General features: G+C 55.4%; 1 protein-coding gene across 3 annotated transcripts in view; it reads right to left on the minus strand.

Annotated features, from left to right (window-relative positions):
* Window positions 1-26,792, minus strand: part of UCKL1 (uridine-cytidine kinase 1 like 1) — a 50,589-nt gene that overhangs the window by 23,530 nt on the left and 267 nt on the right. For 2 of the 3 annotated variants that reach the window (XM_075901003.1, XM_075901005.1), the window contains exons 2-5: window positions 6,384-6,577; window positions 4,934-5,040; window positions 3,562-3,732; window positions 2,595-2,666 (exon numbers count right to left, since the gene is read on the minus strand). In XM_075901003.1, the coding sequence (XP_075757118.1) occupies window positions 2,595-2,666; window positions 3,562-3,732; window positions 4,934-5,040; window positions 6,384-6,577 (544 nt within the window). Of the gene's footprint in view, window positions 1-2,594; window positions 2,667-3,561; window positions 3,733-4,933; window positions 5,041-6,383; window positions 6,578-17,159; window positions 17,645-26,792 lie in introns of those variants that run through there. The other variant, XM_075901004.1, reaches the window with a different exon arrangement.

Below are 26,792 nucleotides of genomic sequence, written 5' to 3' on the forward strand. Positions count from 1 at the left end.
TTCAGCAGGTGCAATTCAACAATCCATTCTCATACCCATGCGACCCATTCTGTTCTAAAACTTACGCTAATCGATCCCGTAAGGCCTTCCTCTGCAGCCAGACTGAGACCTTGTCTCCACATACCAGAGGAGCGACACCTTGGTGATCAATCTTCCAGGGTTCAATTAATGGGGTCTAGTAAAGACCCACTAAATCAAATGCTGAGGGTACCCCCATCGATTGTGGTAAAGCCTTGCTGTCGTGAGGAGTAATGGAAGTTGAAGGGAAGTTGAATCTCCCGCTGTGGGGCTGCCCCAGAAAATTGATGCAAAGTTACGTTGACTCCAGCTACACCATTCACGTAGCTGGAGTTGCTTATCTTGCATCAATTTTCTCTGCCAGTGGCCTGAAAGAGTAGCAGCCATTAGCTGAAAAGCAGGGAATCACATACATGCCATCTAAATTGCATTAAATTAGTGTCGCACCAGGCGGTTCAGAAGGAGATCCGGACCTAATGGCAACCAATTTCACTAGATAAAAAGATAGCTCTGGAGAAGATTAAAGACAACGTAGTTGGAGAGCATTTCGTCTGGCAAGAAACTCCTCATCAATAGTTGGGGTTGCAAAATCCTTATTCTAGGATTATAGTCCTCCCTTTCTGATTGTTGGTCTGTGTGATCTCAGTCTGGTTTTTAATTGGTTCGGTCTGCTGAATAATTAATTTTGCGAGATGTAAACCAATTAAGGAATGGGATATAATTGGTTAGGGAATTATGTTACAATATGTTAGGGTTGGTTAGTAAATAATTGGTTATGGTCTAGATATGCAATTTCACTATATACACTGGGGTCCACGAAGGAGACCCGCAAGGAAGGAAAAAAAGGGAACAGAAAGGAGAAGAAAGTGCCTGGAAAAAGAACTCACCTCCAAGACCCACCTAATATCAGAGCTGCCAAGATTCCTCTGCATGACCATGAGGTGCAGCAACCTGAGTCCAGATGAAACTGACCTTGCCTGGCCAAGAGGGGAAGTTTGCCTGCTTCCATCAGGATGGGTGAGCATGGCCCTGTGTGCTTAGCATACGTGTTCTGCTTACTTGGTACTTGTTAATCAATAGAGGGCAAGGATATTACTCGGTAAGGCTCTTTCACTGGTAAATGGTCCTGCAAACCTGCAGGAAGTTACACCCTGAGCCCCGAGCATTGCATAAGGGGGAGAGGATGGAACTTAAATTAGCAGGGTTACTAGGAACAGGGCAAAGGTGTGTGCCCCTAGAGGGTGGGAGTGATAGAGAATTTGGTGCAGGTAACGCTCCCCCTCTTTCGGCTGGGCCCTATTTCCCAAGCTAAAATGTAACAGGGCGGGGAAGAGATGTGCCGTGGCTAGCTCCTGTGCTAAAAACAGTAGCATAACCACGTGCATGAGCAGTGTCATGGACTTGCCACGTGAGGCACGACGCTGCCCATACACCGCTCTCCAGGGCTTGTTCTGCTCCAGCGACACGATCTGCAGCCCGTGAACTTGCTGAGCGCTAGTGCAAGTATGACTCGGTAAGCGGGGCGTTGCCTCCCTAGCTCCAAGTGAAATTCACCCAGCTGACCACTGGATGTCATGATTGCTCCAGACGAGCAGAACATGGAAGTGCACGTAGCAATAAAGCAAAGCTCCTCCGGACGTTTGGGTTTGTACATTGCTTGGTCTCTCGCGGTGCATTTTTCCTGTCTTGCGTTAATGCTCATAAAAAGTAAGGAACTCACAGTGCGGGCAAGGCTCAGATAAGCTTGCAGTAGCCGGGCCAGCTCATCCTAGCAATGTTACAATGTGTACGTCCAGCACCCTTTGCTCTTCGAGACCAGCAGAGACTCTGAGTGCGGAATTGTGCCACCATAGGGGTGATTCTGGGCCATGGGGAATCGCCAGCAGGAATTAGATTGTAACGACTAACCGAAGTCATTACACCTGCGACCACATCACCAGGCTCAACAGATGAGGGCAAGCATTAGCCCGTGTGTCTCCCAACATCCTTCAACTTGGCTTTGGAATCGTTAGCAGCTGACACCTCCTGAGACTGCAGATAAATTACCACAGCAACCAACAATGCAGGTTGAACCTCTCTAGTCCGGCACTTTCTGGTCCAGCAACCTCCGTGGTCCGGCATGATTTTCGTTAGCTGGATGTCCACGTATCATGAGAGTGGCCAAGTTTCCGGGGGGTCCCACGAAGTTAGTTTATAGCCACCAGTCCTGGCTCGCGGTGTTCTGTGCTGTTATTTAGCTCTAATTTACCCCTAAAAGTCCTCTCAGAGCTCAGTAAGCGTGGCAGCCTTGGTAATGCCGCTAGACAATATTGACTTCCTGTGGTCCAGCAAATTCCTTGGTTCAGCACCAGTCAGATCCCAAGGGTACTGGACTATAGAGGTCCCACCTGGACATCAAAGACCATTAGGGGAAAGATTCCACTTTCCCTTTCTCCCCATGCTGTACATGTGGATGGACAGCAGGCATAGGACAAGGAATACTCTTCTGCAATGCTTACTTCCCCAGTGAGGACGTGAGAGGAAGCAGCGAGACCCCCCCCTTCATTTTGCCTCTGTAGCCCATCCCCCGTCCTCACCTTCAGGAGCTCCTTGTCCGCAAAAGCCATGATGCCTTCAAAGATAATCACGTTGGCGCCGTACAGAGTTTTCTGGGAGGAAACAGAAGGAAACCGGTCAAACCCAATGCCGGTCGAAAGAGAACGAGAGGAGAAAAACGCTCTAGAGGAGGGAGCGACATTAAAGGTGCATGAAGCTCAGTGAAACAGGAAGGAACTGGGAACATCTCTCACAGCCGCAGAGCCTGTCCATGCAAAATCTGCCCCCCCCCCCCCCCCAGGACCGTATGTTGCAATGCCATCCTCTCTGCAAGGAGGCCTGGCTCGAACTGCCTTCAGACCTTCTCCATGCTATTCCTTACAGCAACAGCCGGACTCGGCACTGCATGATCAGCGGCTCTCCCTGCTGCAGCGGTTCTCAAACTTTTTGGCCCACAGCCCACCCCGCTCAACATAAACCTTCCTGCGGCCCACCAGGGAACCACTCATCAGGACAAAATGGGTGCAGGAGGAGGTGAGGGTGAGGCTGGGAGGTTGGGTGCAGGGTCTGCTGATCTGGGCACAAACCCCTGCTCCTAACCCGGGACGAGAGACCTGGTCAGCTCCAGAGCCACTGGCTTCTTCCACTTGAGCTAGAGGGGAACTCCCTTTGCGGGCAGCAGTAGTAGAGCCTTTATCTTGGGTTTGCCAGCCACTGGATGACAGCATCACTCCCTCCCTTATGCACACCAAGCCAGCCCATTATGCTGCCCCTGCTGGGTTCCTGCCACGCCAGGGAGTAACACAATCCGCACCAGAAATATACATCCAATTCCCCTGAACGTGAGCTCCTAGGCTGGGCTCTTGGGTTTTCCATCTGTGGAGTCTGACGGGCATGGGACTTTTGGTCGGAAGAGGCAGGTGCATTACCCCTTCTTCGCATCCCAGCATCGCCTCATCCCCACGTGTCACACCCCCCCCCCCCCCGGCAGTCCCTGTGCCCCCCTACCCATTCCTTCTTCCGGCTGTGGGTGGTGAAGTCGTAGATGGGGACCTTCACGCTCTTGCCTTGCTTGAGCTTCTTCAGGGTGGCGATGATCAAGTCGAAGTCAAAGGCATCGGGGTGGTCAAAGTTGAAGTCGTTGCTGGCTGCCTGCTCCTGCTGCTGTTTGGTCAACACCTGCCGGAGACAGAAGGGGGCGCTGCAGGGCTCAGTGCCGCCCCCTTCAGCAGACAGCAGGGCGGTGCGAGGGACCGTGGGAATGCACCCCCCATCCCGTACACTGTGGAGCAGCGCCAGGGGGCAGATCTGCCCTACCGGGCGGGATTCCAGGAATCTCCTACCCCTGCAGGCAGAAGCAGCCGTGCTCCCTGGCCCGTGTCCTGGAGAAGGGGCTGCTACTGGTGACACCGTAGCAAGAGGAAGGAGGGACAGTGGTGAGGACAGCGCCCCAGGGCCGGCCGAAGGGAACCTGGGCCAACGTGTGTTTTGGTGCCCTTTCTTTGAGTCGGGTGGACAGGTGTGGGGGCAGCTCCCTGTACAGTGACCCCCCCATCTGCAGATAGGAATCAATGGCAGCAGGAAGGGGGGGGGGCGAGTGGAGCTTCCCTGCAGCGGAGGGTAGGTCTGATCTGGCCCAGGCAGGGGAAAAGGAAGTCCTATTTCCTCTCCAGCCCAGCTGAGACTAGCGGCTGGAGGCCTCACCTGGGGCATCCCCAGCCCTGCCCCTCTCCGGCTCTGGGCCCAGTGCTCGGAGGCTAAAGGGGCCTTGGGCAGGTTGCACGTATGGAGAGGATTGACCCACCTGTCAGGCCGGTCCTGGGTTCAAATCCTTGCTCCGCCACAGCCCTCTGTGATGGAGGAGAGAGGCACAGACAGAGAGAGTGCCTGACGCACTCCTCAGCCAAGGGCACATTTCTCCGTGCCTCAGTTTCCCAACGGGGGTGACCGCATTTCCCTGCCTCATGGGGCTTTATGAATCTTTACTGCGTGAAGGATGGAGAGAGGCTTGGGTCCTACAGTCATGGGGAGGGCGTCAAGAGAAACTAGACATTTAATTGATGGTGGAGCATGTGTGTGTCCCTCAGCTAATACAGCTCAGTCCCGACCGGGCTATTCCAGACCTGGTCCTCTGGTCCCCGAGACTGAGGCCGAACACTGGCAGGATTTGAGCAAGCGCCATGGCAGAGCTCTGCCAGTCCTGACCAAGGCCATGGACACACACTCGAAAGAGATGCTGGTCTTTCCCTGGCCAGCTTGTGCTGTTCTGCTTCGGCAGGCCGAGAGAGGACCCGGGAGGGCAGAGGGTGGAGGGGGATAAATGCACCTGAGCCATCAGTAATGGGGAGGAGCAGCCTGCTAAGATCCGGCAGCAGCTCACCTTGTAGAACGAGTCCATGGAGAGCAGAACCACCCAGGGGACATCTAAGGCTTCGATGATCATCCTGGCCACCGTGGTCTTCCCAGAGGCGCTGCCGCCTCCCAGCCCTGCCGGGGGAGAGAGAGACTAGCTCGCGGCAGCCTCGCCGGCAGCCCGCCCTTCTGGCCTCCCCGGAGCCGGCAGATCCCGCCTGGCTGCCCCGAAGGCGGGAGGGACCTTTGGAAACAGCGAGCACGTTCCTTGCAGTTCCTGTGATTGAACGTGCTGCGACGCCGAACGAATGGCGCTGTAATTTGCGAGGGACGGCCCAGGCTCTTCAGCCTTTCCTAGGAGAATCCTCAGGCTAGGAGGGGAGCCGGCGTTCGAACCAGCCCAGGGCCAATGCTGGTGCTGGACACACCCAGTACAATGAAACTGCTCTGTAACTGTGACCCTTATGTGGAGCGAAGGGAGAGGGGGGATCGCTCACCCTGGATTAGAGGGAAAGGCCACCCCACTCCTCCTCTGTCCCGGCTCCGCGGAGCGTCAGCTCACTGGGGCCGGGGCACGGCTCGCTACATGCCCACAGAGCAGCTGGTGGCATGGGACCCTGGTCACAGTGAGGTCTCTGGGTGCCACCTCAATGCCAACACAGCCAATGCACCCGCCTCGGTCACTCTGTAATGGACCGCGGGGGGGGGGGGGGGGGCGCATGCTGGGGGCTCCCTCTGTGACCATGGCCAGTGGTGGGACAGCAGACACGCCCCACTCCCTTGTGGGCTTCTCTGGGTGGATCCCCAGGCCAAAAGGGACATTGTGTGACCTAGCGCAGGGATTTCAAACTTCTTTTCTCGTGGCCTCGTTGGAGAAAATGACCCAACATCATGTGACTGGAGTGTGGGCTCCGGGGAGGGGCTGAGGAGGAGCTTTGGAGTGTAGGAGGGGGGGCTGGCTTTGGGGGGGGGCAGGGCTGGGGCAGGAGGGGCTCACCTTGAGCAGCTCCTGGTCAGTGGCGCAGTGGGGGGGCTAAGGCAGCTTCCTGCCTCTCCTGGCACCGCAGACCAGGCTGCGCACAGAAGCAGCCGGCAGCATGTTCCCAGCTAATGGGAGTGCAGGGCTAGTGCTCGGGGCAGTGCGTGGAGTCCAGTGCGTGCCCCCCTCCCCTCACCTTGGAGCTGGGCCTATTGCCGGCCACTTCTGGGGCCCAGCACAGTCTGCAGTACCGGGACAGGCAGGGAAGCCACCTCACCCCCCTGCAGCACCGAGACCCAGCGCCCGACATTAGTGCTGGGCCGTGACCCGGTGTTTGAAAAATCGCTGGCCTTAGTCTAACGCCCCGTAGACCACGGGCCAGAGAATAATTCTTCGGCACCGCAGCGCTCGGCGGCCCAAGGAGAAGGAGGCCGTCCCCAGGGAGCAGCCGTTTACACTACACTGACCAGAGGGGCGCACGCCCCAGACACTCCCATACCGATGACAAAGGCCTCTTTGGACTGTGTCCCGTGCTCGTTGTACCAGGGCGGCCGCCCGGCCGTGTAGATCGTCCTTTTGCTCGTGCGCAGCAGGGGCGGCTCTGATTTGCACTGGCTGGTGGTCCGTTTCCGGGGCGGCCTCGGAGCTCCCACTGCGGGGTACAGCCGGTCCAAGGATTCCGCACCGCTGGCGCTAGGAGACGGGAGGAGGAAGAAACCCGGTCACCAGGGCAACCTCCGTCCCTCCCCCCTCACCTGTGGGGACTTCCTCCCCTCCCCGAGAGCTGTCCAGAGAGGTGGAAACAGACACACTGATCAGAAAAGAGACCAGAAGGATTAACAATAAACCGTGTTCTCCTGAACTCGCCCAGGGGGACGACAAAACCTCCTCCTGCATAAGAACGGCCATATTGATCAGACCAAAGGTCCATCTAGCCCTGTGGCCAATGCCAGGTGCCCCAGAGGGAGTGAACAGAACAGGGAATCAACAAGTGATCCCTCCCCTGTCAGCCACTCTCAGCTTCTGGCAATCAGAGGCCAGGGTCACCATTCCTGCCCATCCCGACTAATAAGTATTGAAGGACCTAACCTCCATGAATCTATCTAGCTCTTTTTTGAACTCCATTAAAATCCTGGCCTTCACAACATCCTCTGGCGAGGAGTTCCACAGGTTGACTCTGCGCTGCATGAAGAAAAAACTTCCTTTTGTTTTGGGAAAAACTTTCCACTTCATGTGGTGACCCTTAGTTCCCAGCCACTGTGAGATCTCCACAGCGGATCTGCAGGAGTGTGTTTCAGCACCAGTGGGAGAGAACAGACCCCAGGGAGGAGGCCAGAGGAGGGTCCTGCCCAAACCACTGCTTTAACCCTGGGTTGGACAGGCCTGGAAACAGTTGCTTTAAGTTCCGGCTCTAAGTTGCTGTTCAGCGCAAGGGTCTCTAGTGGACAGAGAGGCCTGGGGCGCAAGATCCCGGGCTCTCTTCCTGGCTGAGCCAGGCTTCTTGTGGGGCCTCCGGCCAATCACGCAACCATTCCGTGCCTCAGTTTACCCATGTGTAAAATAACTTGCCTGCTAGTACCTCGCCCAGAGTGCAGGGAGAGGGGCACGTTTGCTGGTGAACACTTCTGAGACTCACCCCAGGGAGGGGGGTTTCCAGGCACACAGCACAGGTAAGGGCTGGGACGGAGACATTCCCCCACAGAAAGCTCTCAGCAAACAGGGAATTCTGGGCTCTCCACGGGCCAGGGTGAGAGCATCTGTTCTCGAGGGTCCTGGCCGGAAGCAGCCCAGCCATGTTTGCACGACGGTAGAGAACACACAAGTGTGTATTAGGCCACACGCCCCCACTTCCTAACCCTCACCTCCTCAGGCAATCTCGCCCTCCCCCCCGGCCCTGTGCCCACGTCCCCTCTGAGCCTCCTCTCACTTGGGAACAAAGACAAATCACCTCTATGACGGGATCTAAACCAGCCAGGAGAGCCCCTGCCCTGTCCCTCCATAGCAGGGCACGAGACAGGTTGTATTTTTAACCCCCCCCCCCCCCCCGCCACTGTGTTCCCAGCCCTTCTGGTGCCCCAGCATGCGGGGGATGTGGGCCTCTGTGGTCCAACCACATGGGCAGCGTCCTCGTTATCTCACCAGCTGTTACAGCACAAGGGGGGGGAAGCCCTTTCGTGCTTGGCAGCCACGTGGGAGGGGCTCGGCGTGGCGCACGGTGGCCCCAAGCCAGGAGCGAAGCTGCAGCCGGCGCTGCCAGGGACAGAGCCGATTATTTATATCTGAGCCTTCCGACTGCGGCCTCCCTGCTCCTCCCACCCTCAACACACGGGGGGGGGGGGGGGATTTTTCCTCCGTCTTAAGGGGATAACAACAATCCCAGGCGCTGCCTGGGCGGGGAAGCCGGCTTAGCATCACCTGCCCCATCTCCTGGGAGCCAGGGGAGGAAGACCAGAGCTGGTGTGGGAGCCGTAGGAAGGGGGGCCGCTTCTCTCTGCTCTCCGACCTAGGGTCCAAGCTCCTCCCGAGACCCCTGGGACTGGAATAATCCGGGGGACGTCCCATGGCCAGTGTTATCCAGAGGGCCAGGCAGGATGGTCACAACGATAAGGGAGGCATCCATGGATGGACGTTTACAGGGGCCACACCGCTTCCTTTTGATCTCAGAACACGGCCCCGTGCAGAGCAAGCCCGCCATGGGGCCGCCCACGTGTCTTAGCAGGTCACAGGAGGAACCGAAGACAACAAGGTGCCTTGGACATCACCCCTACTTGCCTACCAATGTTCCCTCATTCCCCCCACCCCCACCCGTGTGCGGAATACATTTTGTTCTGTGCACCAACGTGCACGCAGAAGTGCACTCCCGTAGAAACACATGCTGCCGACGGTGGAAGGCTACGGGCGCTCTGCTAATCAGCTGGGCAGCATTTGAATTTCTCTTGGGCCGCTGCCCCTGGTGTGGCGCCGTCCCGCTCTCCCCTGCCCTCCGTTGGAATGCCCCGACCCCCGCTGAAGCCTTTAGCAACAACCAACACCACCGGGAGAAAACAGTCCTGCCACCAAAGGCAGGCGGAAGAAACCACCCTGCGCAGGCCAGGAAATCTGGGTTCCCCCCCACGTTACATTCACTGTGCGGGGGGAACCACCCGCCACATGATTTCAACACCATCCCCTTTCTGTGCTGCTCCTCCTGCAGCCAGGAGCCGGCGGTGGCGGACAAGAGGATCTGTGAGTGTGTTCGGAGAGGCAGTGGGGAGTCACGCAGGCCGATTGGAGCCCAGGCTCGGACAGCTCCCAGCCATCTCCAGACTCCCTCCAAATCTTTCTGGACTCTGACCAGCTCCTCCCGTAACCTTTTCCAGCCCTGCCGGAGAGGCTCAGCTGCAGCAGAGACAGGCAACCGGCCAAGGGATTAGTGAGATGTACCCGGGGTTGGCATGTAACACCACCCCCGCCTCCACCTCCCAGCGACACACTCCTGGCTGCAGAGGAGAGGCGCACACAGTGTCCGTCGGCATTCACCAGTCCCACAGCGGGCAAGCGCCCACTGCCCACACAGCGACAGCTAGGGCAAGGTTTTCCTTCCCTATCGGCTGGGCCTGTTGGGTTCAGGCGGACAGGACACAGTAGCCCCTGCAGATCTAACATGAGGAACACGAGCCTTTGAGTCTAACACCCTGGGTCTGGCCTGGGTTGTTTTTTTTATCTTGCTGGGACACCCAATGGTAAGATTATGGGGGAGTTAAAGTTTTCTCTCTCATCCTGCTTATTTTAAATCTGGTCTGAGAATCCCTCAGCAAAACTCCATGTGAACGTTTAAATGCTAAAAGCACCAGCTGCAGCGATGCCTAGTAAACGGTAAAGAGGCATAAATCTTAGCGTCTTAGCTTGCAGGAGAACGGACTGGTGGGTAAGGCAAAGGGCTGGGAATCACGTCTCAGCTCTGACACAGATTCCCCGCATAACCTTGGGTGACTCACTTAACCTTCCTGGGCCCCTGATAACCGTTGTGCTTCTTTTTCTCTGTTTCCTCTATTTAGGCCTACCAGGGAAGGACATAGACAGCCCGTCTCTCCTTTACTTTCTGTGGAGTTCCATCCAGGAGCAGGGGGTTGCGGGCACGGTTCTCTTTGCCGGGTGATGGCCGTAGGCTCTGGCAGAGGGACTGTCTGCTACAGTGCATACACTGCGCCTAGCACAGCGGCACCCCCAGAAATGCAGAATTAAAACTCCTGAGCACAAACAGCTGAGGCCAACAGGGAAAGCCCCCGGCCTGTATCCACTAACCCCGAGCAAAAGGACTCCTTCCAGCACAGAAAACATGGGAAAAGCACTGCCTGCCAGCTGGGGGGTTTTGTTTTGCTCCCCCCAGAGGGCTTGGCGGTAGCAATTAACTAACACCTGCAATTCCCAAGCGGGGCAGAGGCCCAGGGAGGATGCTGGTGTGTACACAAAGACGCTCCAGCTCGATACAAGCAAAGATGCGATTGTTATTTAGCAGGGAGAGAATGTGCGTTTCAACCACCTTCCAAACTCAGCTCTCTGCGTAGGGGGCTGATATTACGCTAAAGCCTCCAAGTGAGTTTTACCAATGGAGCACAAAGGAGACCTGCCTACTTGAGCCTCTCTCGGGGGGAGTTTTCTTTGCTGTGTTGGCGATACCACTGAGAGCCATGGACAGGCTCACAGTTGGGCTCTGGGCAGGGGTGGGGCTCTACTCTTGGGCTGTCTTTGCAGGAAGGGATTTTTAGGCAGTAAGCTCAGCAGGGCAGGAATTGTCTCACCTGTGGAACTCCTTGCCGGAGGAGGCTGTGAAGGCTAGAACTATAACAGACTTTGAAGAGAAGCTAGATAAATTCATGGAGGTTAGGTCCATAAAGGGCTATTAGCCAGGGGGTAGGAATGGTGTCCCTGGCCTCTGTTTGTCAGAAGCTGGAGATGGATGGCACGAGACAAATCGCTTGATCATTGTCTTCGGTCCACCTCCTGCAGGGCACCTGGTGTTGGCCACTGTCGGCAGACAGGCTACTGGGCTAGATGGACCTTTGGTGTGACCCAGTGACCACGCGTGTACAGCGTGGGTGAGATCACGCTGAGCTGAGGACCCCGTTCTTAGCCCCGGCCGGCACCGTGGATAACAGAGCAGCTGATACCCCCCCACACACAGGTCAGATCTAGCTTTCAGGGGGCCTTTCGCTGCCTTGGGACCCCTGTAATTGCGTAACACCACAACTGCTCCTCCTCTTTGGAACCCCCGAGAGCCCCGCACCACGGTTCCCCTCGCCTGGACTGGAATCTCTCAGCACCCCCCTCTGACAAACATGAATCTGCACCCAGGGCTGGACTGAGCCATTCCGGCGCCCCGGGCAGACAGTTGAATTGAGCCGTGGGTTGGGGGAGGGCGCACGCACAGCCCCGCCCCCACCCAGCGCATGGGGGAGGGTGTGCGGAGCTGACGGCGGCAGGATGCACATGCCCGGCCCGGCCCAACCCAGCTATGGCTGCTGGTGCACAGCCCAGGGCCGGCCGAGCCTGGCCGTGCAGGGCCCCGTGGCTGCAGTGGGAAGGGCACTGCTGGCCGGCGCTGCAGGGGTTAACGCGTCCCCCGCCCCGGGCGGTTGCTGCAGGGTGGCCGCTGGAAGCTGCTGCAGCCCACGATCCGATCCGTGCAGAGCCCCTTACAGCCGCCATCAGGCGCCCTGGGCAGCTGCCCGGCTAGCCCATGCCTTAATCCGGCCCTGCCTGGACCAGGAGCCAGGATCTCTCGCCTTCTACTTCGCCTTTGGATCAGCCAGCTGCAGCGGGGCCAGATGTTTCAGAGTGGCCTCTAATTTTGAACATCCAACACCAGACACCAAGTCCTGCCCATTTCAGGTGGTGTTGCCTGTACTTGGCTCCTCTGAAAATCGGACCCCACGTGTCTGCCCAGAATTAGAGGCTTCCCTTGAAAACCTCAACCTGTTTGCTTGTGTTTCTTGCTCCTCACGTACAACACACTCGGCCACGTCCTAGGGATGTTAAATATCGGTTCATTGAATAGTCGATTAACCGCATGAAGTCTTATTGGTTACTCGACTATTCTATAGTCCCCAGGGGCGGGGCCAGCAGCCAGTGTGCTCCAGCCCCAGTCCCAAGGAGTCTCCTGCCACTCCACGCTGCTGCCTCTGATACAGAGGCAGCAGCATGGGGTGCCAGGCAGGAGCTGGTCCACAAGGGGAGGCAGTTTAAAAACCAGCTCCCCTTCTGGACCGGCTGCCTGTCTCCCCACGCAGCTGCCTGATACAGAGGCAACAGCGCGGGTTGGCAGCAGCCCCTGTCCAGGATGGGGACTGAGCTCCTGGACCTGGCGTGAGCAGGAATTGAATTGGGCTGCCTGCTTTAAATGCTTTAAATGCAGAGCCGCAGCGGGGGTAGGTCCCAGACCTGGTGTGAACCAGAACTGAGCTGAGCTGCTGGCCAGCCTGCTAAAAAATGTACCGGCAATGTCTATAGCATTAATCAAGATGCTTTTGCATATTGGTTAATCGACTACACGGTTACATCCCTACCACGCACCCAGCTTCCAGCACGTTGTGCCGATGAACATTGGTATGGCCCTAGAGCTTGTGAAGCAGGTAGCAATCCCATTGGTTGCTTAGCTGTGGTGTTTCACCATCCACGGACCGCCGGGACCTTTCCTAACTGCCGTCACCATGGGATGCATAAAAGTGTGCAAGGGAAACCGATGACTCAGACATTTCCGATCACGAGAAGCTGAAACCTCCTTGTGGAGGGCCCTGTGGGAGAACCCTTCTTCGATCCAGCAGAGAATTTTCATCCAAGAGTTCATTTGTTATTCGCTAGATAGTTTTGCCTCTTGTAGTTTAACACAAACCCATAATCCATGCATTACGTGAACATTTGCTTATTTGTTTCAGCTAGTTTGGAGACCAATAAAGATTACAGACCAGAAACTAATGTCATGCTTCATTTTTTTTTTTTATACTGCTCAATTGTATTGTTGAACTTTCCGACTGCACCAGAATTCAACCAGCATATTGGCAATTCCAAGATACACTTTCTGGAAAGATTTTTTTTTTTTTTGGCTCCAATTTCTTTTTTAGTTCATGATCTCAACAATCCCCTCTTACAATGCAATCTTGCCACCTTCGATTGCAAGGGCTTTGCAAAAGGGTCAGTCTGACTATGCGTGTATTGCCTTTAAACAGAAACACAATTCTTTGTTCTGCGGCCGCGGCTAGGACCCTATGCCTGGAACAGAGCCACACCGTGCTAGGTGCTATCCAAACACTGAGCAAAAGATGGCTCCCTGCCTCAAAGAGGAATAATCTAAGCGGAGCCCTGATCTCAGCCGGCTGCAACAGCAACAAGCATGAGCAGTTAGCACATACAACCCTGCTCTCTTAAGCAAGGGGGCTCAAGTCAGTTCTGCAGCAGGGATGTAAAAAAATGAATTCAAATATTAACCGGGTAACTGGTCAGAATTCTATTGGTTACGTGGTTACCCGCAGGGCTGCTGGGCCATGCAGGGCGTAACCGTTAACGGTAACCGATAAGCATGAGCGAACCGGTTAAACCCTTACATGCCTATTCTGTAGTAATGGCCCAAGGCTGTATGGCTAGGTCGTTTTAAAAAGGAATTCTGTATTTTGTACTAGGAGCCGGGAGGCACTGGGCCTTGAGGTGCCTGGAGAGATTGCAAAGAATTGGACTCAGAAAGTTTGGCCCTGCTGGCCTCACACTGCTTGGAGTTGGAATCACAAGGAGGCCATGCTGAGGGATGGCTGGGTCAGCGGGTTTCAAGGGCGCACGCTAGCCTGGCCCCGGGGGCTTTGTGGTCTTCAGATTAGACCCCAAAGAAGAGCCCCGATGCATGAAGGAGACCCCCCTTCCGTGGCTCCCCAGCGTGGCCTTCTCACTACTCCTCCCAAAGGAGGGGGGTGGAGACACACCAGGAGCAAGTAACCCCTCCTCTTCCCCAGCTGGTCCCTAAGGTACAGCCATGGTGGGGTACGCCCCCTCTGCCGGAGCTAATTTCCAGTGATGTCGAGCCCAGGGTGGCCAGGTGTTCGGTTTTGAACCGGACCGTCCAGTATTTGAGCTTTCTGTTCGGGAAACAAATTGAGGAACTAGAAATGTCCGGTATTCTCTAAATCAGATGGAATGTCGACTGGGAGGTGATGTCAAGTGTGTCTGGTATTTTTGTCGAAACCATCTGATAACCCTAGTCAGGTAGGGTCGCCAGGTGTCTGGTATTCTACCGGACAGTCCGGTATTTGCGCTCTTTGTCCAGTAAAAAAAAAAATCAGGGAATACCGGACACGTGCAATGTCCAGTATTCTCTGATTTTTCCGGCTGCGCACCGGATGGAAGCCTGGCGTGGGCGGGGGGAGCAGCTGGAAGGCAGGGCCACGATCGGTGCTGGGAGCCTGTAATTGCGCAGAAGTCTTGTGGGGACGGATTCCCAGCCACTCCCCCTGCCAGGCTTCTGCGCAATCACAGGCTTCCAGAGCCGATGGCGGCCCCGCCTCCCAGTCGGGGAGTCCCAGCCGGTAGGCGGGGCCACGATCGCTGCTCTGGGTGCTTCAGAAGCCTAGCCGGGGTGGGGGGCGTGGCTGGGAGTCCCAACTGCGATCGCCTGTGTTCCTTTCTTTTTTTTTTTGCTTGACCAAAAAATACCGGGCGTCTGGTATTTTTTGGGAGACCATCTGGCAACCCTATAGTCAGGCCAGGAAGCCCTAGGGGAACGACATATCCACCCATGCTATGTTGGACTGGGTGGGGCAGGCAGACCGAATTTCCAGTTCAGAACAGGGATATTAGCGTGGAGTTAACACGAGTAACCAATATGCCTGGGCTTATCGGTTCAGCCTAACGATTACACACACCTCACCCCCTGCTGCCTCTGTATCAGGTGGCTCTGTGGGAGCTGGTGCTTGTGGCTCCCACCTGCCCCCTGCGCTGCTGCTTCTGTGGGAGCAGCGGGGTGGCGGGGGGAGGTGGCTCGAGTTTGATGGGAAGGAGGCAGCCGGGCGCCTCCCATATGGATTTTGGTACGGCGCCGTGTGGACGTGCGGCTCATTGCTGAACAGGGACCTAAGGGATCCGTGTTCTCTTCCCAGCTTACACGCCCCCCCTCACACTGCCCATCTGTAAAATGGGGAGAACCATTCTCGCCCCACCCCCGCCGCCAAATGCTTTACAACCTGTTACGAGAAGAGCTGGGTATTAAAAGTGTGACATTAGGTGTTGCTGGGAAGCCAGAAGTTACCTCTCCTTTCTTGCTGCTCTCTGCCCCAACCTCTCCCACTCCGAGACAAAGTGATTCTGGATATGCCGCAGGCGTATTATTTCAGCTATTCTCATTAAACTGGGCCATAAGAACACAAGAATGGCCAGACTGGGTCAGACCAAAGCTCCATGTAGCCCAGTGTCCTGTCTGCCCACAGGGGCCAATGCCAGATGTCCCAGAGGGAGTGAACAGAACAGGGAATCATTACATGATCTTTCCCCTGTCACCCATTCCCAGCCTCTGACAAACAGAGGCTAGAGACACCATTCGACAAATTATACAATCTACTTGCCCATGGCGAGTAGATTGTAACCTGGAAGAGCCGGGTTCTGGCGATCTGCGTATGCGTAGATCGCCGGACAGCGTGGCTGGCGAGCGGGGCTCGCCACAGTTCAGCGAGCTCTGCTAATAAGTATTGATGAACCCATCCTCCATGAATGTATCTAGTTCTTTTTTGAATCCTGTTAAAGTGCTGGTCTTCACAACATCCTGTGGCAAGGAGTTCCACAGGTTGACTGTGCGCTGCATGAAGAAAAAACGTCCTTTTGTTTGTTTGTTTTAAACCTGCTACCTAGTCATTTCATTTGGTGACCCCTAGTTCTTGTGTTCTGGGAGCAAGCAAATAACTTTTCCTCATTCACTTTCTCCACACCAGTCATGATTTTATAGACCTATATCCTATCCCCTCCCTTAGTCTCCTCTTTTCTAAGCTGAAAGTCACAGTCTTTTTCATCTCGCTTCGTATCTGGAGGGATAGACACACACTCTGGCTACACAGTCCTCGAGGCTCATCACAACACTCCTGCCTCTGCAGATTCCTCCTGATTCTCAGTCACATCCCCTGCTCCAAAAAGGACTGCAGAGTAAACCCTGCCCACATAATACCACTGGCCTTGACTGGGTGAGTGTGGGGGGTCAAGCCCCAGTGATAATGCCAGTGCCTTTCCTAGTGTGAACCACCACAGTGCACCACCACAGTGCAATCCGTTCAGCAGCGTCCCACAAAGCCGTCTGCTAATCTCTGCGAGTAAATCAACCACGCTCCTACTGGCGATTGACGTGTGAGCCCCAGTCTCTGCTGCAAGACAGGAAGGGGTTGTACAGATTCGTTCTGGCGCAAATTACTGCAGCTTTTCTTCATCACCCAATTGACCCATCATGCAGGGAGAGAGGAGAAGGATGCTTCTCATTTTAGTTCAGACTTTGTCCCTCGTGCAGTTCCCTCTAATTTTTCCCATCCATGTGCGGAATAATTGTAGGTGCACCGAGGTACGTGCACCACAATTAATCAAAAAGCCCAACCATGAGCACTCTCCTAATCACCTGGGCGGCATTTGAATTTCTCCTGAGTGGCCACACAAGCGCCCAGCTTACAGGGAACACTGCTGGGGCTGTCCCCTTTAAAAGTTTAGTTCCTTCTATCTCAATGCATTCTGTGTTCCCAACGGCCATCAAGTAGCTTCACGACCAAAGGGTGTTGTGGACAGGACCAGATGGGTTGAGAGGCTAAAGAGAAGACCCTCCCCAACAGTCATTTAAAGAGGCAGCAGGTTTCAGTAGGAAAAGAAGTTCACACACTCCCAACCCTGAGGAAAAAAACTAATCAAAACTCTGAAAGAGCCAGGAACGGGAAAGCACCTGATCTTGGATCCCAGGCCAGTAAATTAAAGGGCATCCCACCCCTCCCAGACCCAGTCTCCGTTTGCAATACTCCAGCCCTAACTATTGAGCCAGACTCTCTGCCCCGCGACTCCCCTCCCTCCACCCACAGCCACCCCCACTCCTGCTGCAAGAGGAGCTGTTTGGCACAGGCTTCCTCCCGGGTCCTGGACAAAGCTGATCCGTCTCCCAGCTGCCGCCTCCAATTCCCCAACCCTCTGACAAACAGCCCCGGTGCTGTCGGGTCCGGTGGCGCGACGAATCCGTTCCCAGGCAAACAGGGATTAAAACCAAACCAAACCCAAGCAAGCTATTGACAAGACTCACCTGCCGTCTGCCCCGAGGGCCCAGCAGCCAGAGATCCCGACGTCCACATACATAGGGGGGCTGCTCATTCCACCCAGTTGCAGCAGGATCAGGCTGGGGGGGGGGGGGTGTGGGGGGGGGGCAGGAGTTTAGAGAGTGTGTATGGGGGTGGATTTGGATTTTGGGGCTTCCTGTCACATCCCCGCCTGGACGGCTCTACCACGGTAACCGGGCTGCCGTGGGAACGAAGCGCTCCGGAGACACCATGCCGACGTGGGGCCGTTCCCCTGCCACCAGGGCGCCCCGCGGGGCGGGAGGAAGGGGTTCAGACCCCCGGCCGGGCTGCCAGGGGGCTGGCGTGCGGGTGAAGGGCTGGGCAAGGCAGCCGGAGCGAGGCAAGAACAAGCAAGCGGCGGCGCCCTGGCGTGACCAAGGCGCCCAGGAAGAGGAGAGCTTATCCCAGAGATTATGTTCATTACCTGATATTAATAGCACTGACTTTGTTAAAAAAAAAAAAAAAAAAGGAGGCGGGAACAGCCGCGCCCCCCCCCCCCCCCGTGTCCTCCCCAGCCAGGGCTTGCTCCCCGGCTGCTGCCATACAGAGCTGCAGGGGGCACAGAGGGGGCCAGTCTCACTGCCCCCCCCCCCTTCCAAGCACTCATCTGGAGAAAGAGACCTGAGGCTGGGGGGGCGCCGGAGTCCTTAGGACTGGACCAGAGGGAGCCGATTAGCAGGCCCAGCCCCCCGGTGAGGGCAGACAGTCTGCCCCGGGGGGGTCGTATCTGTCCGATACCCACACAAGAGCCAGTGGGGGCAGAAGAGACTCTCTCGGTCCTAAGCAGCCCATTGGCAGAAGCTGAGGCAGGGTATTAATATTGCCCTGGTGTTCCTGGGCAGCCCCTCTGCAGGGGAGGGAGCCTACTCCCCCTCCCCCGGCTCCCGGCTCCCAGCTTTGGGCAATAAACTCAAATTCCCTCCAAGCAGGGCAGTTCTGAGGAGCTCCCGTGCAGGCTGCAGCTGCGCCCGCCTCGTATCCCCGGAGCTGCCTCCAGCCTCGGCATAAACAAGCCTGTGAAACCCAACACCCCCGGCCCTGCGCTGCCACGCAAATCGCTCCGGCACGAGGCCTCTGCTTTCTGCCCGCTCAGCCGTCCGGCTGCCAGGTGCTTTCCGCCCGCCCTGCCACTTCGACAGCAATTTTCCACCCGCTGCTCCTCGCCCTGCCTCCCAGAGAGAAGGACAAGGGAGGGAGCGTGGCCCGGCTGCGTGGCTCGGTCCGGGGAAATCCCCGACTGCCGGCTGGTGCCGAGGGGCAGCCGAGGCCTGAAGGAGCGGCAGAGGTAGAGGAAGCCGGGGAACTGGCAAAGTGAACGCAGGGAAGGAGGGAAAAGCCTGAAGAGGGCAGGACCGCGGATGGGCGGGCACAGCAGAGCTGAACAGAGACTAGGGAGCATCAGGATATGAGGTACGGCCATTAAGCAGTAGGTGTGTGAGGCAGCACGTGGGCCGATTAAAACCCAGCTGTATGTCACGTCCCATGGCTCACGAGGGCCTGCCAGGCTGGGCCCCACACCACCGGCCACACGCTGTGGTCCCCACTGTCTGTAAGGCTGATGTGCCCCCAAAGCACAAGGGGTGTTACTCCAACACAGAGAAAAAAAGACAAGAACGGGGTAACCCCTCACCAGTGGCTCCCACCCCGTACGTGGGCAGGGATTACGATCCAGAGGACGACTATTAAATAAGCTGCCCCACAGCCCACGTTGATCAGAACGGGGTCCCTGCACCTCCTGCTTTGCTCCCTGGAGCGAGGGGCCCCGCTCCCCAGCACAGAATTTCCGGTGAATTTTTTCCGTTTGTTTTGCCTGTGTCGGCAGCCTTCAGCCAGCCCTTTCGAGGAACCGTGCGTTTCACTTTTGGCAACCGACCTGCTTTGGAAATGGAGCTGCCAGGCTTGGGGCGGGGGAAGGAGAAACAGGCCAAGAGGTGTGTTTGGAGGGGGATTTAGATAATGGCAGAGAGAGTTCATGTATTAAGTTTGCAGATGATACCAAGCTGGGAGGGGTGGCAACTGCTTTGGAGGAGGGGGTCCTAATTCAAACTCATCTGGGCAAACGGGAGGAATGGTCTGAAGTACATAGGATGAAGTTTAATAAGGACAAATGCAAAGTGCTCCACTTAGGGAGGAACAAACTGTTTCACACACACAGAATGGGAAGCGACTGTCTAGGAAGGATACTGCAGAAAGAGATCAAGGGATCATAGTGGACCACAAGATAAATATGAGCCAACAGTGTGACGCTGTTGCAAAAAAAGCAAACACGATTCTGGGATGCATTAATAGTGAACAAGACACGAGAAGTCATTCTTCCGCTCTACTCTGTGCTGATTACACCTCAGTTGGAGTATTGTGTCCAGTTCTGGGCACCACATTTCAGGAAAGAAGTGGAGAAACTGGAGAAGGTCCAGAGAAGAGCAACAAAAATGATGAAAGGTCTAGAGAACATGAGCTATGAGGGAAGACTGAAAGAACTGAGGTTTTTTAGTTTGGAAAAGAGAAGACCGAGAGGGGACATGAGAGCAGCTTTCAAGTACCTAAAAGGGTGTTACAAGGAGGAGGGAGAAAAATTGTTCTCCTTAAGTTCTGGTGATAGGTCTAGAAGCAATGGGCTTAAACTGCAGCAAGGGAGGTTTAGGTTGGACATTAGGAAAAAACTTCCTACCTGTCAGGGGGGTTAAACACTGGAATAAATTGCCTAAGGGGCTTCTGGAATCTCCATCACAGGAGATATTTAAGAGCAGGTTGGACAGACACCTGGCAGGGATGATCTGGCGCTGAGTCCTGCCATGAGGGCAGGGGACTGGACTTGATGATCTCCAAGTCCAAGTGTGCTATGGTGCGGGGTAAGCCAAAAAAAGGCCTAGCAGAGGGGCTATTCGGTACATCTGTGGGACAGGCATTCTTGCTGCAAGCATGCCAGGAATGTGGACTTTAAAGACACGGCAGCCCTGTCCAGCACAAAGGGGTCTGAATGGTGTCTGTGACCCTCCCGAGACCAGGGCAGTACCGACAAATTCAGCGAGTGACCTTTGCCGGCAGCAACCCCCTGCGCTGGGTTGGTTTCCTTTCCCGAGACAGGCCTGACACCGGAGGGATCTGATTTTCTCAAATCAACGCCAACCGTCTCTGTTATTTAGACACGATGCAGCCGACCGCACGGCCCAGGTCTGAAATAAAGAGGGTTGCTCTCGTGAGGAGGCGACTGGAAGTTCAGGGCACAGGATTCCTGGGCTACGAGGCGCACGCAGAACATCCGCCCGGATGCCCCACAGCAAGATGACCACAGAAGAGCGTCACAGTGACGCACGCCGCCAACGCTCGGACCCCGGCGCCGCGCAATGAGGACGTGTAAAGAAACAGAGGAAAGGACACTGCCCCCCACGCCCGGGCGAAACAGCAGCACGACTGCGACACGCGGCCGCGGGGACGGGAATTCAAAGGGAACGTGGACAATGCGGCCTCGAGAAAAGCCATTCAGCCGAGCCCCGCCCCCTCAGTAACGAGGCCAATTGCACGGCGGAGTGGGTGAGCTTCAAAGGGAGAGCTTTTTCCACGCTGCAGTTTGATTTCAGACTCCCCCGGTGTCTGGCAAGCCCTTTCAGAAGTTTAAAAATAAAAATCTTTCCCCAGCGCGTTCGCGTCCTGCCTCGTGAAAGAAGACGTCAGTCGTCGGAGCCCTCCCCGCCGATGCTCCATTGTTCTGTACCGCGCTCGGCCGGAGAGCCCTTGGCCCATCTTGGTTTCCATGTCTGAACGTCGGGGCTTTCACCTATTCGCCTGACCGAGCCTAATCTAGCAAGGGGCCGGTTAAACCTCCTTTCTTTGCAGGGATGTGAACGGTTCACTGGTTACCCTCACCCTTCAGGGGTGAAGCTAACTGGTTCTGGTTAACCAGAGGGACTTCTGCAGCTCCCTACCTGCCCTGGGAAGGGGGCCGCTCCAGCCCCATGGGGCCCACCGCAGGCAGGGGTTGCTTCAACCGGAGCAGCCCTTGTCCGCAGTGTGGGGCCCAGCTCCCCCCCTTTAATCGGTTAACCAATTAAACAGGATTTTACCTCCCTATTTTTTTGTTCTACGTCGGTTGTTGTTTTTTTTTTTTAATTGTGACATTAACAACATTTTCCATCTTTGCCCGTCGGCCCGGAGGCTGAGCAAAGGCGCCGAGGCTGTACCCGGGAGTCCCTCAGCTCCAATCCAATCCAGTCCGAAGGCGGCTCTGAGGACGGCCCTTTCCGGAAGCACCGGCTGCCTTGCAAAGAGCACGCTCACATTCAAGCAAGAGAGTCTGAAACGAACAAGCAACAGCGCTGGCCGCCCTCCTGCACCCCTCCCAGGAGACTTTGCCTGCAGCCCGTACTGATATCCCCGGCGACAAAGAGCTCCTAGTGTTGACATGACCCAGGCTGGGTCAGGCCAAAGGCTTATCTAGCCCAGTGTCCTGTCTTCCGACAGTGGCCCCAGAGGGAGCGAACAGAGCAGGGAATCATCATCAAGCGATCCCTCTCTCGTCATCCATTCCAAGCCTGTGACAAACAGAGGCTAGGGACACCATTCCTACCCATCCTGGCTAATAGCCACTGATGGACCTAACCTCCTTCCGTTTTCCAAAGCAACGCAAGCTGAGATTCTCAAGGACCAAGACCCTGGACTTGGAATCCCCCCTCCCCCCAAATATAGTGACACAATAAAATCATCCGAGCTGGAACCTGCACCCGAAGCCCCTTCCTTCCCTCCAGCTGATCCACCCAGCGTGAGCCACGGGTTAGTTGTGCAAATCAAAGCAGGTAGATTTTAAAAGTGTTCTTGACACTGGCCCTCTTGTTAATTTCACCGCCCCCCCCCCCGCCCCTTTCCCCCCCCCACACACACTGCGCCTGAGTCCTCTTTAAACAATCCCCTGGCCTCTGCAGCAGACGTCTCTTTCAGCTGCTGGCGAACGACCCATCCGGACCCCTGCCCCTTCCCTTGTCAGTGGCTTAGAGGGAGGGGAGCGCGGGATCTCTGCTCTTCGCCGGCCTCCCAAGCAGGGTCCGAGTGTAGGATACCGGCCATCATTTCTATGTGACATCAGTTCTATGACCGGGACCCCTAGCCCCCGTGTGACCCTTACTGGCCCTTGGGCGAAAGGCCGGTGAGGAGGAAGGTGCTTGGTGCTGCACACGAATGATTAAAATGGCCCAGAGAGCGTTATAATAGGACATGGTCTAAATATAAAGGATAGAGCCTCAGCTTCCCGCTTTGCTGTCATTCCATGCAGATTTGGGGGAAAAGCTGATGATTTAATCTTTCCTTTAGTGTTAGGGTGACTCTGATATTAACTGGGGTGCACCCTGTGTGGGTCACGGTGACGCCCCCTTACAACTGGATCCACAAGGACCCTCGCATCCACCCCCCGAGTTCCAATGTTGGGTCCGGGGGGGAGACCTGTTTTATTGGGCCCTGCCAGGAACCTAGCGTTGGCTCACGCTGCCGGAGGGGCAGGACACATGAACAAACCCCGCCTGCTCGCTTATTTCTTTCACCGAGCCTCTGTGCCAGGGAGGTGGATTTCCCACTGCACAGGGAGAGAGAGGTGGGATCGGCAGGTGCTGATCTAGGGCTTGCTTCCAAAAGAGCCGCTGAAATGAGACGGATGGAAGGGCCAGGACGGGAGCCACCAGACATCTCGCGGCCCGGCCACCTGCTCGGACTCCTGGGCTGTGTCACCATTAAGGAAGGAGCCACCTTGCACCCTGCCTGTCCCACCCAGCGCTCTCTGGGACAGGCTGCAACAATCTTGCTGCTGGACAGGCCTGCACAAGGCACCATGGGCTTCCCGCCCTTAGCGGGGGGCACCCCTTTTTGTCTCTGCACACAAGGGCCTCCGCCCCAGGGGCGTGCAGAGGAGAGGCAATAAGGCACCGAATGCAGGGGCAAGGAACCATTTTTCGGGTGGGGGGGTCGCTGATCCACAGAAAAAAATCAGTCGGGAGCCACACACAACTTTGAGAAGCAAAAACAAACACCCCCCCCCCAAAAAAGAACCATGGCCCCCGACTGAGAAAATCACTCCCCACATTCCCCCCGCACACCAGAGTCTGGGGAGGGCCCAGCCTGGGAGATTCTGTGTGCTGCAGACCCGCGGGAAAGCAGTGGGGGCAGGGCTGGAGCGCCAGAGCAGGGAATCATCATCAAGCGATCCCTCTCTCGTCATCCATGCTGCGGGGGGGCGCCTGGAGCCTCGGGGACCAGATCCAAGGAAGCCGGGGGCTCCAGGTTCCCCACCCCTGATGTACAGGATGCATGGGAGGCCTTGACTTCTCTCAGGCAGGTGCTCGATAAGGCTCAGGCCTTATCTACAGCAGAGAAATGTTGCCCGTGTTGGCGGCGGGGTGCAAACGCCTCACACAGAGGCAGGGAGCGAGTACAAAGCAGGGTTTATCCCCGCACGTGTCACTGCCCAAAGTAAATCCCAAAGTAAACGTGAGACAGACAAGGCCCAAGCCCTAAGCCCCGCAGCCCTGCCCTGCTCAGTTGCGGGGGAAAGGCAGGAGCCACGTGTGCCCGGCTCAGGGACAGAGGCCGCTTTCCCCTCCTCATCGATCCTTGAGCCCTGGGCTGCACTGAGCTTGTACCCAGACTTGCTGTTGTCTGTGGCAGCAGCAACGCTGGGTGTTTCGGGGGCGTCCTCAGCTCTGTTTAGTCCCACCCAGACCGCAGCATGTTCAGCAGGTCAGGGGAACCAGCTTCTCCAGGGGAACACAGGCCTGGCCCAGGGCCTGTCGAGCTGCCGGTCGGGTCTCGTCCTCACGAGGATTCAGGGACTCAGAACAGCTCTTTGCAGAGCCTGGCCATAAGCTGAGCCCTGGCAGTGGCGTGACAGGGACAGATGCTCCTCGCTTCACTGTGTCTCCTCTAACAAGGAACGGGTAGCGGTGAGGCTTCTCCCAGCCCTAGCGGGGCCCCCATCAGCTCATCAGATCAGCCGCTTCAGAGCAGCCCCCTTTGCACCCTCCCACCGTCCCGACTGCCAGGACGGGATCCAGGGCTTGGTGCATGGGATATGGTCCCATTGACCTAGGGAGAGGCAGGACCCACCTCTGGACACAGGCAGAGCTGCTAAGGCAGCCAGTCCAGATCCCCAGCCGCACAGGATAAAAACACTCTAGAGTGTGAAGAGTTAAAAAGTTTCCACTCTGGGATAGAACAACCAGCAGCACCTTAAACTGCAGCCAGGGACAAGTTTAAAGGGATGATAGTGGCACCCCCTAGTGGCGAATGCCCAATTATTCAACTCTCACTCGAGAGATTAAGAAACTTCATGGGGTAGCCGAGTTAGTCATTACAGGATAAATTTAAAAAAACAACCAATAGTCTGGTAGCACTTTAAGGACTAACAAAACATGTAGATTAACACGGCCACTGCTTCCTTCTATGGCAACACCAGTCTACAAGGATTAAGCATCTTGAATGCAAAATTCAGGCCATGTGTGTGAATGCAGAGTCACTCCAGCGAGCTGAGAAGCAAGCTCACGCCTGGGCTGAAAGGAGCGTTTATAGATGGCAAATCACTTAAAAATCACTTAAAAATCACGGGCCTGCCTCTCCCTAAACATACACCTAGTTGACACTGGAGTGACTCTCTTGAGCGTGATGGAATTATTGTTCCCCTTAGACCTGTCATGAGGGCAGGGGACTGGACTAGATGACCTCTCAAGTAAGTACATTTTCCTTCCTTCCTTCCACACTTTTTTATCTTCTGTTAACAACGTTGATTATTAAAGCTAAAGGAAGTTTTAAGAGAATGCACCAATTCTCACCACTGTTCCTGATTTGTTCACTTTTGCATTTCTGACAGCTTGGACAGAGAAAGCATGAGGGCAGTGTGACTCCTCGTCCACTACCTGCTTAAAACTGCCACTGTTACACAACCCAGCGACTCCTCAGCCACTCTAGCTATTACTCAGTAATGCTCTTCCTTCCTCTGGTAAGCTCATTGTTTTCAAAGGCCCGGTTTGACAGTTGATGACATTGAAGCACTGAAAGGTCGAGGACAACATATTCAAATGCAGTTGCCTGACTCTTTTCCCCCCCTGCAAGTGGTCAGTTTGTCGCTGACTCAATTGGAAATCAGCATGTTAAGCATTTCTGGAAAACCTAAGAACCCAAGTTTAAAAGGTCTGGCCTTAGTGATTTTCCCACGGTCTCATGTCATGTCACATCTATTTTGGAACAGACCACATGGGGACTCTGGACTTCCAGCTGTTTGCTCCAGCCACTAGACTGTGCTGTCACAGGCCCACAGCATTTGAGAAAGTACTACTTTGCAGTATTTATTATAAATATCTTTGAAGACACTCAGAGCTCTGAACAGTTCACCTCTTGAGCCGATATATTCCATGCATGGTGTCAACCCACATCAATTTTTGTTTACATTTTTTTGAGGGAAATCCCCACCCATTTTTTGGTTATGTGAGTGGAGAAAAAAATATTTAAGTTTCTTCCAACATGACAGATTTTAAGACCCCTTTTTCTTTTTGCAGTGCACAATATCAGGAAGGGGTAAGTGCACATATGCAAAAGCACAAGTGATGCACAAACGTTCATATTTTCAAACCTTAATACTTTCCAGACGGCTAATCCTCACTGCTGTTCAATCTGGTGACCATTTTAGAAAGCAACAAGTGACTAATTCCTTGGTTTTGGGTAATCACGCTACTATCCTCTGCTAATGTTGAGATGTGTGAAACTAACACCCCCACCTAGACTCTTTCCCCACTGAAGGAGTCCAGCCCAGAGCTGGTTTTTGCAGTTTTAAAGATAGTAAGAGATAAAGATTTCACAAGTGCAGAAAGGTTCCTGTTGTGTTTCTAAATATTAGGTGAACTCATGACCGCTCGGAAGTCAATGGGCACTTTGCCATTGACTTCAAAGTGGGGCCAGAATTCACCCCAGAAGAACAATTGGCACATGTTATAAGCCTTGCGAGAGCACTTTGAGATGCTTACACTGGTCACCCCTAAATATTTAGGGTTGAGCGTTGCAAAAGTAATTAAGGGCACCTTGCTATTCCCTAATGAGCACAGGGCATCTCATGCTACCATTTACAATGGGAATCTGCACAGCGATGACCTCTGCACACAGCACGAGGCCCATCTAGGACCCCAGAGTTACTGCTGGGCTCCGTAGGGTCCTTTGGAGCTTCATGCGGAGAGCAGGGTTGGCTCTCACATCTCCTGTGCTGGCCCCCGATACTTGAGTTTAAGAAGAATGGCTGAATGCTGGGCAAGTCTGAGTCAACCCCCTCCAGGGAAGAGGAAACAGAAACACTTCCTGTCTCTCCATACCGCCCCAGTGAAATGCAGCCAGCTCTGGGGAGGAGGGTGCCTATCAGGTGCACAGATCCTTGCAAGACAGAGAAGCAAGAGAAAGTTTGGACAAGCACCCTGGGCCAAAGCCTGCCCCTGGGGAGATGCATGCAGGAGAGAGCGATCCACTGCAGCCAGTCCCTCAGAGAGCTCCCCCCACCCCCCAAACTGCAGGGGGGGAGGGGATGCATCTTGAAGGCAGCCCCTTGGAGAGCCTAGGAGAGCTTGCCCTGCTCTGCCTGCGGG

This window comes from Pelodiscus sinensis, chromosome 18, assembly GCF_049634645.1.
Source record: "Pelodiscus sinensis isolate JC-2024 chromosome 18, ASM4963464v1, whole genome shotgun sequence".
NCBI lineage: Eukaryota > Metazoa > Chordata > Testudines > Trionychidae > Pelodiscus > Pelodiscus sinensis.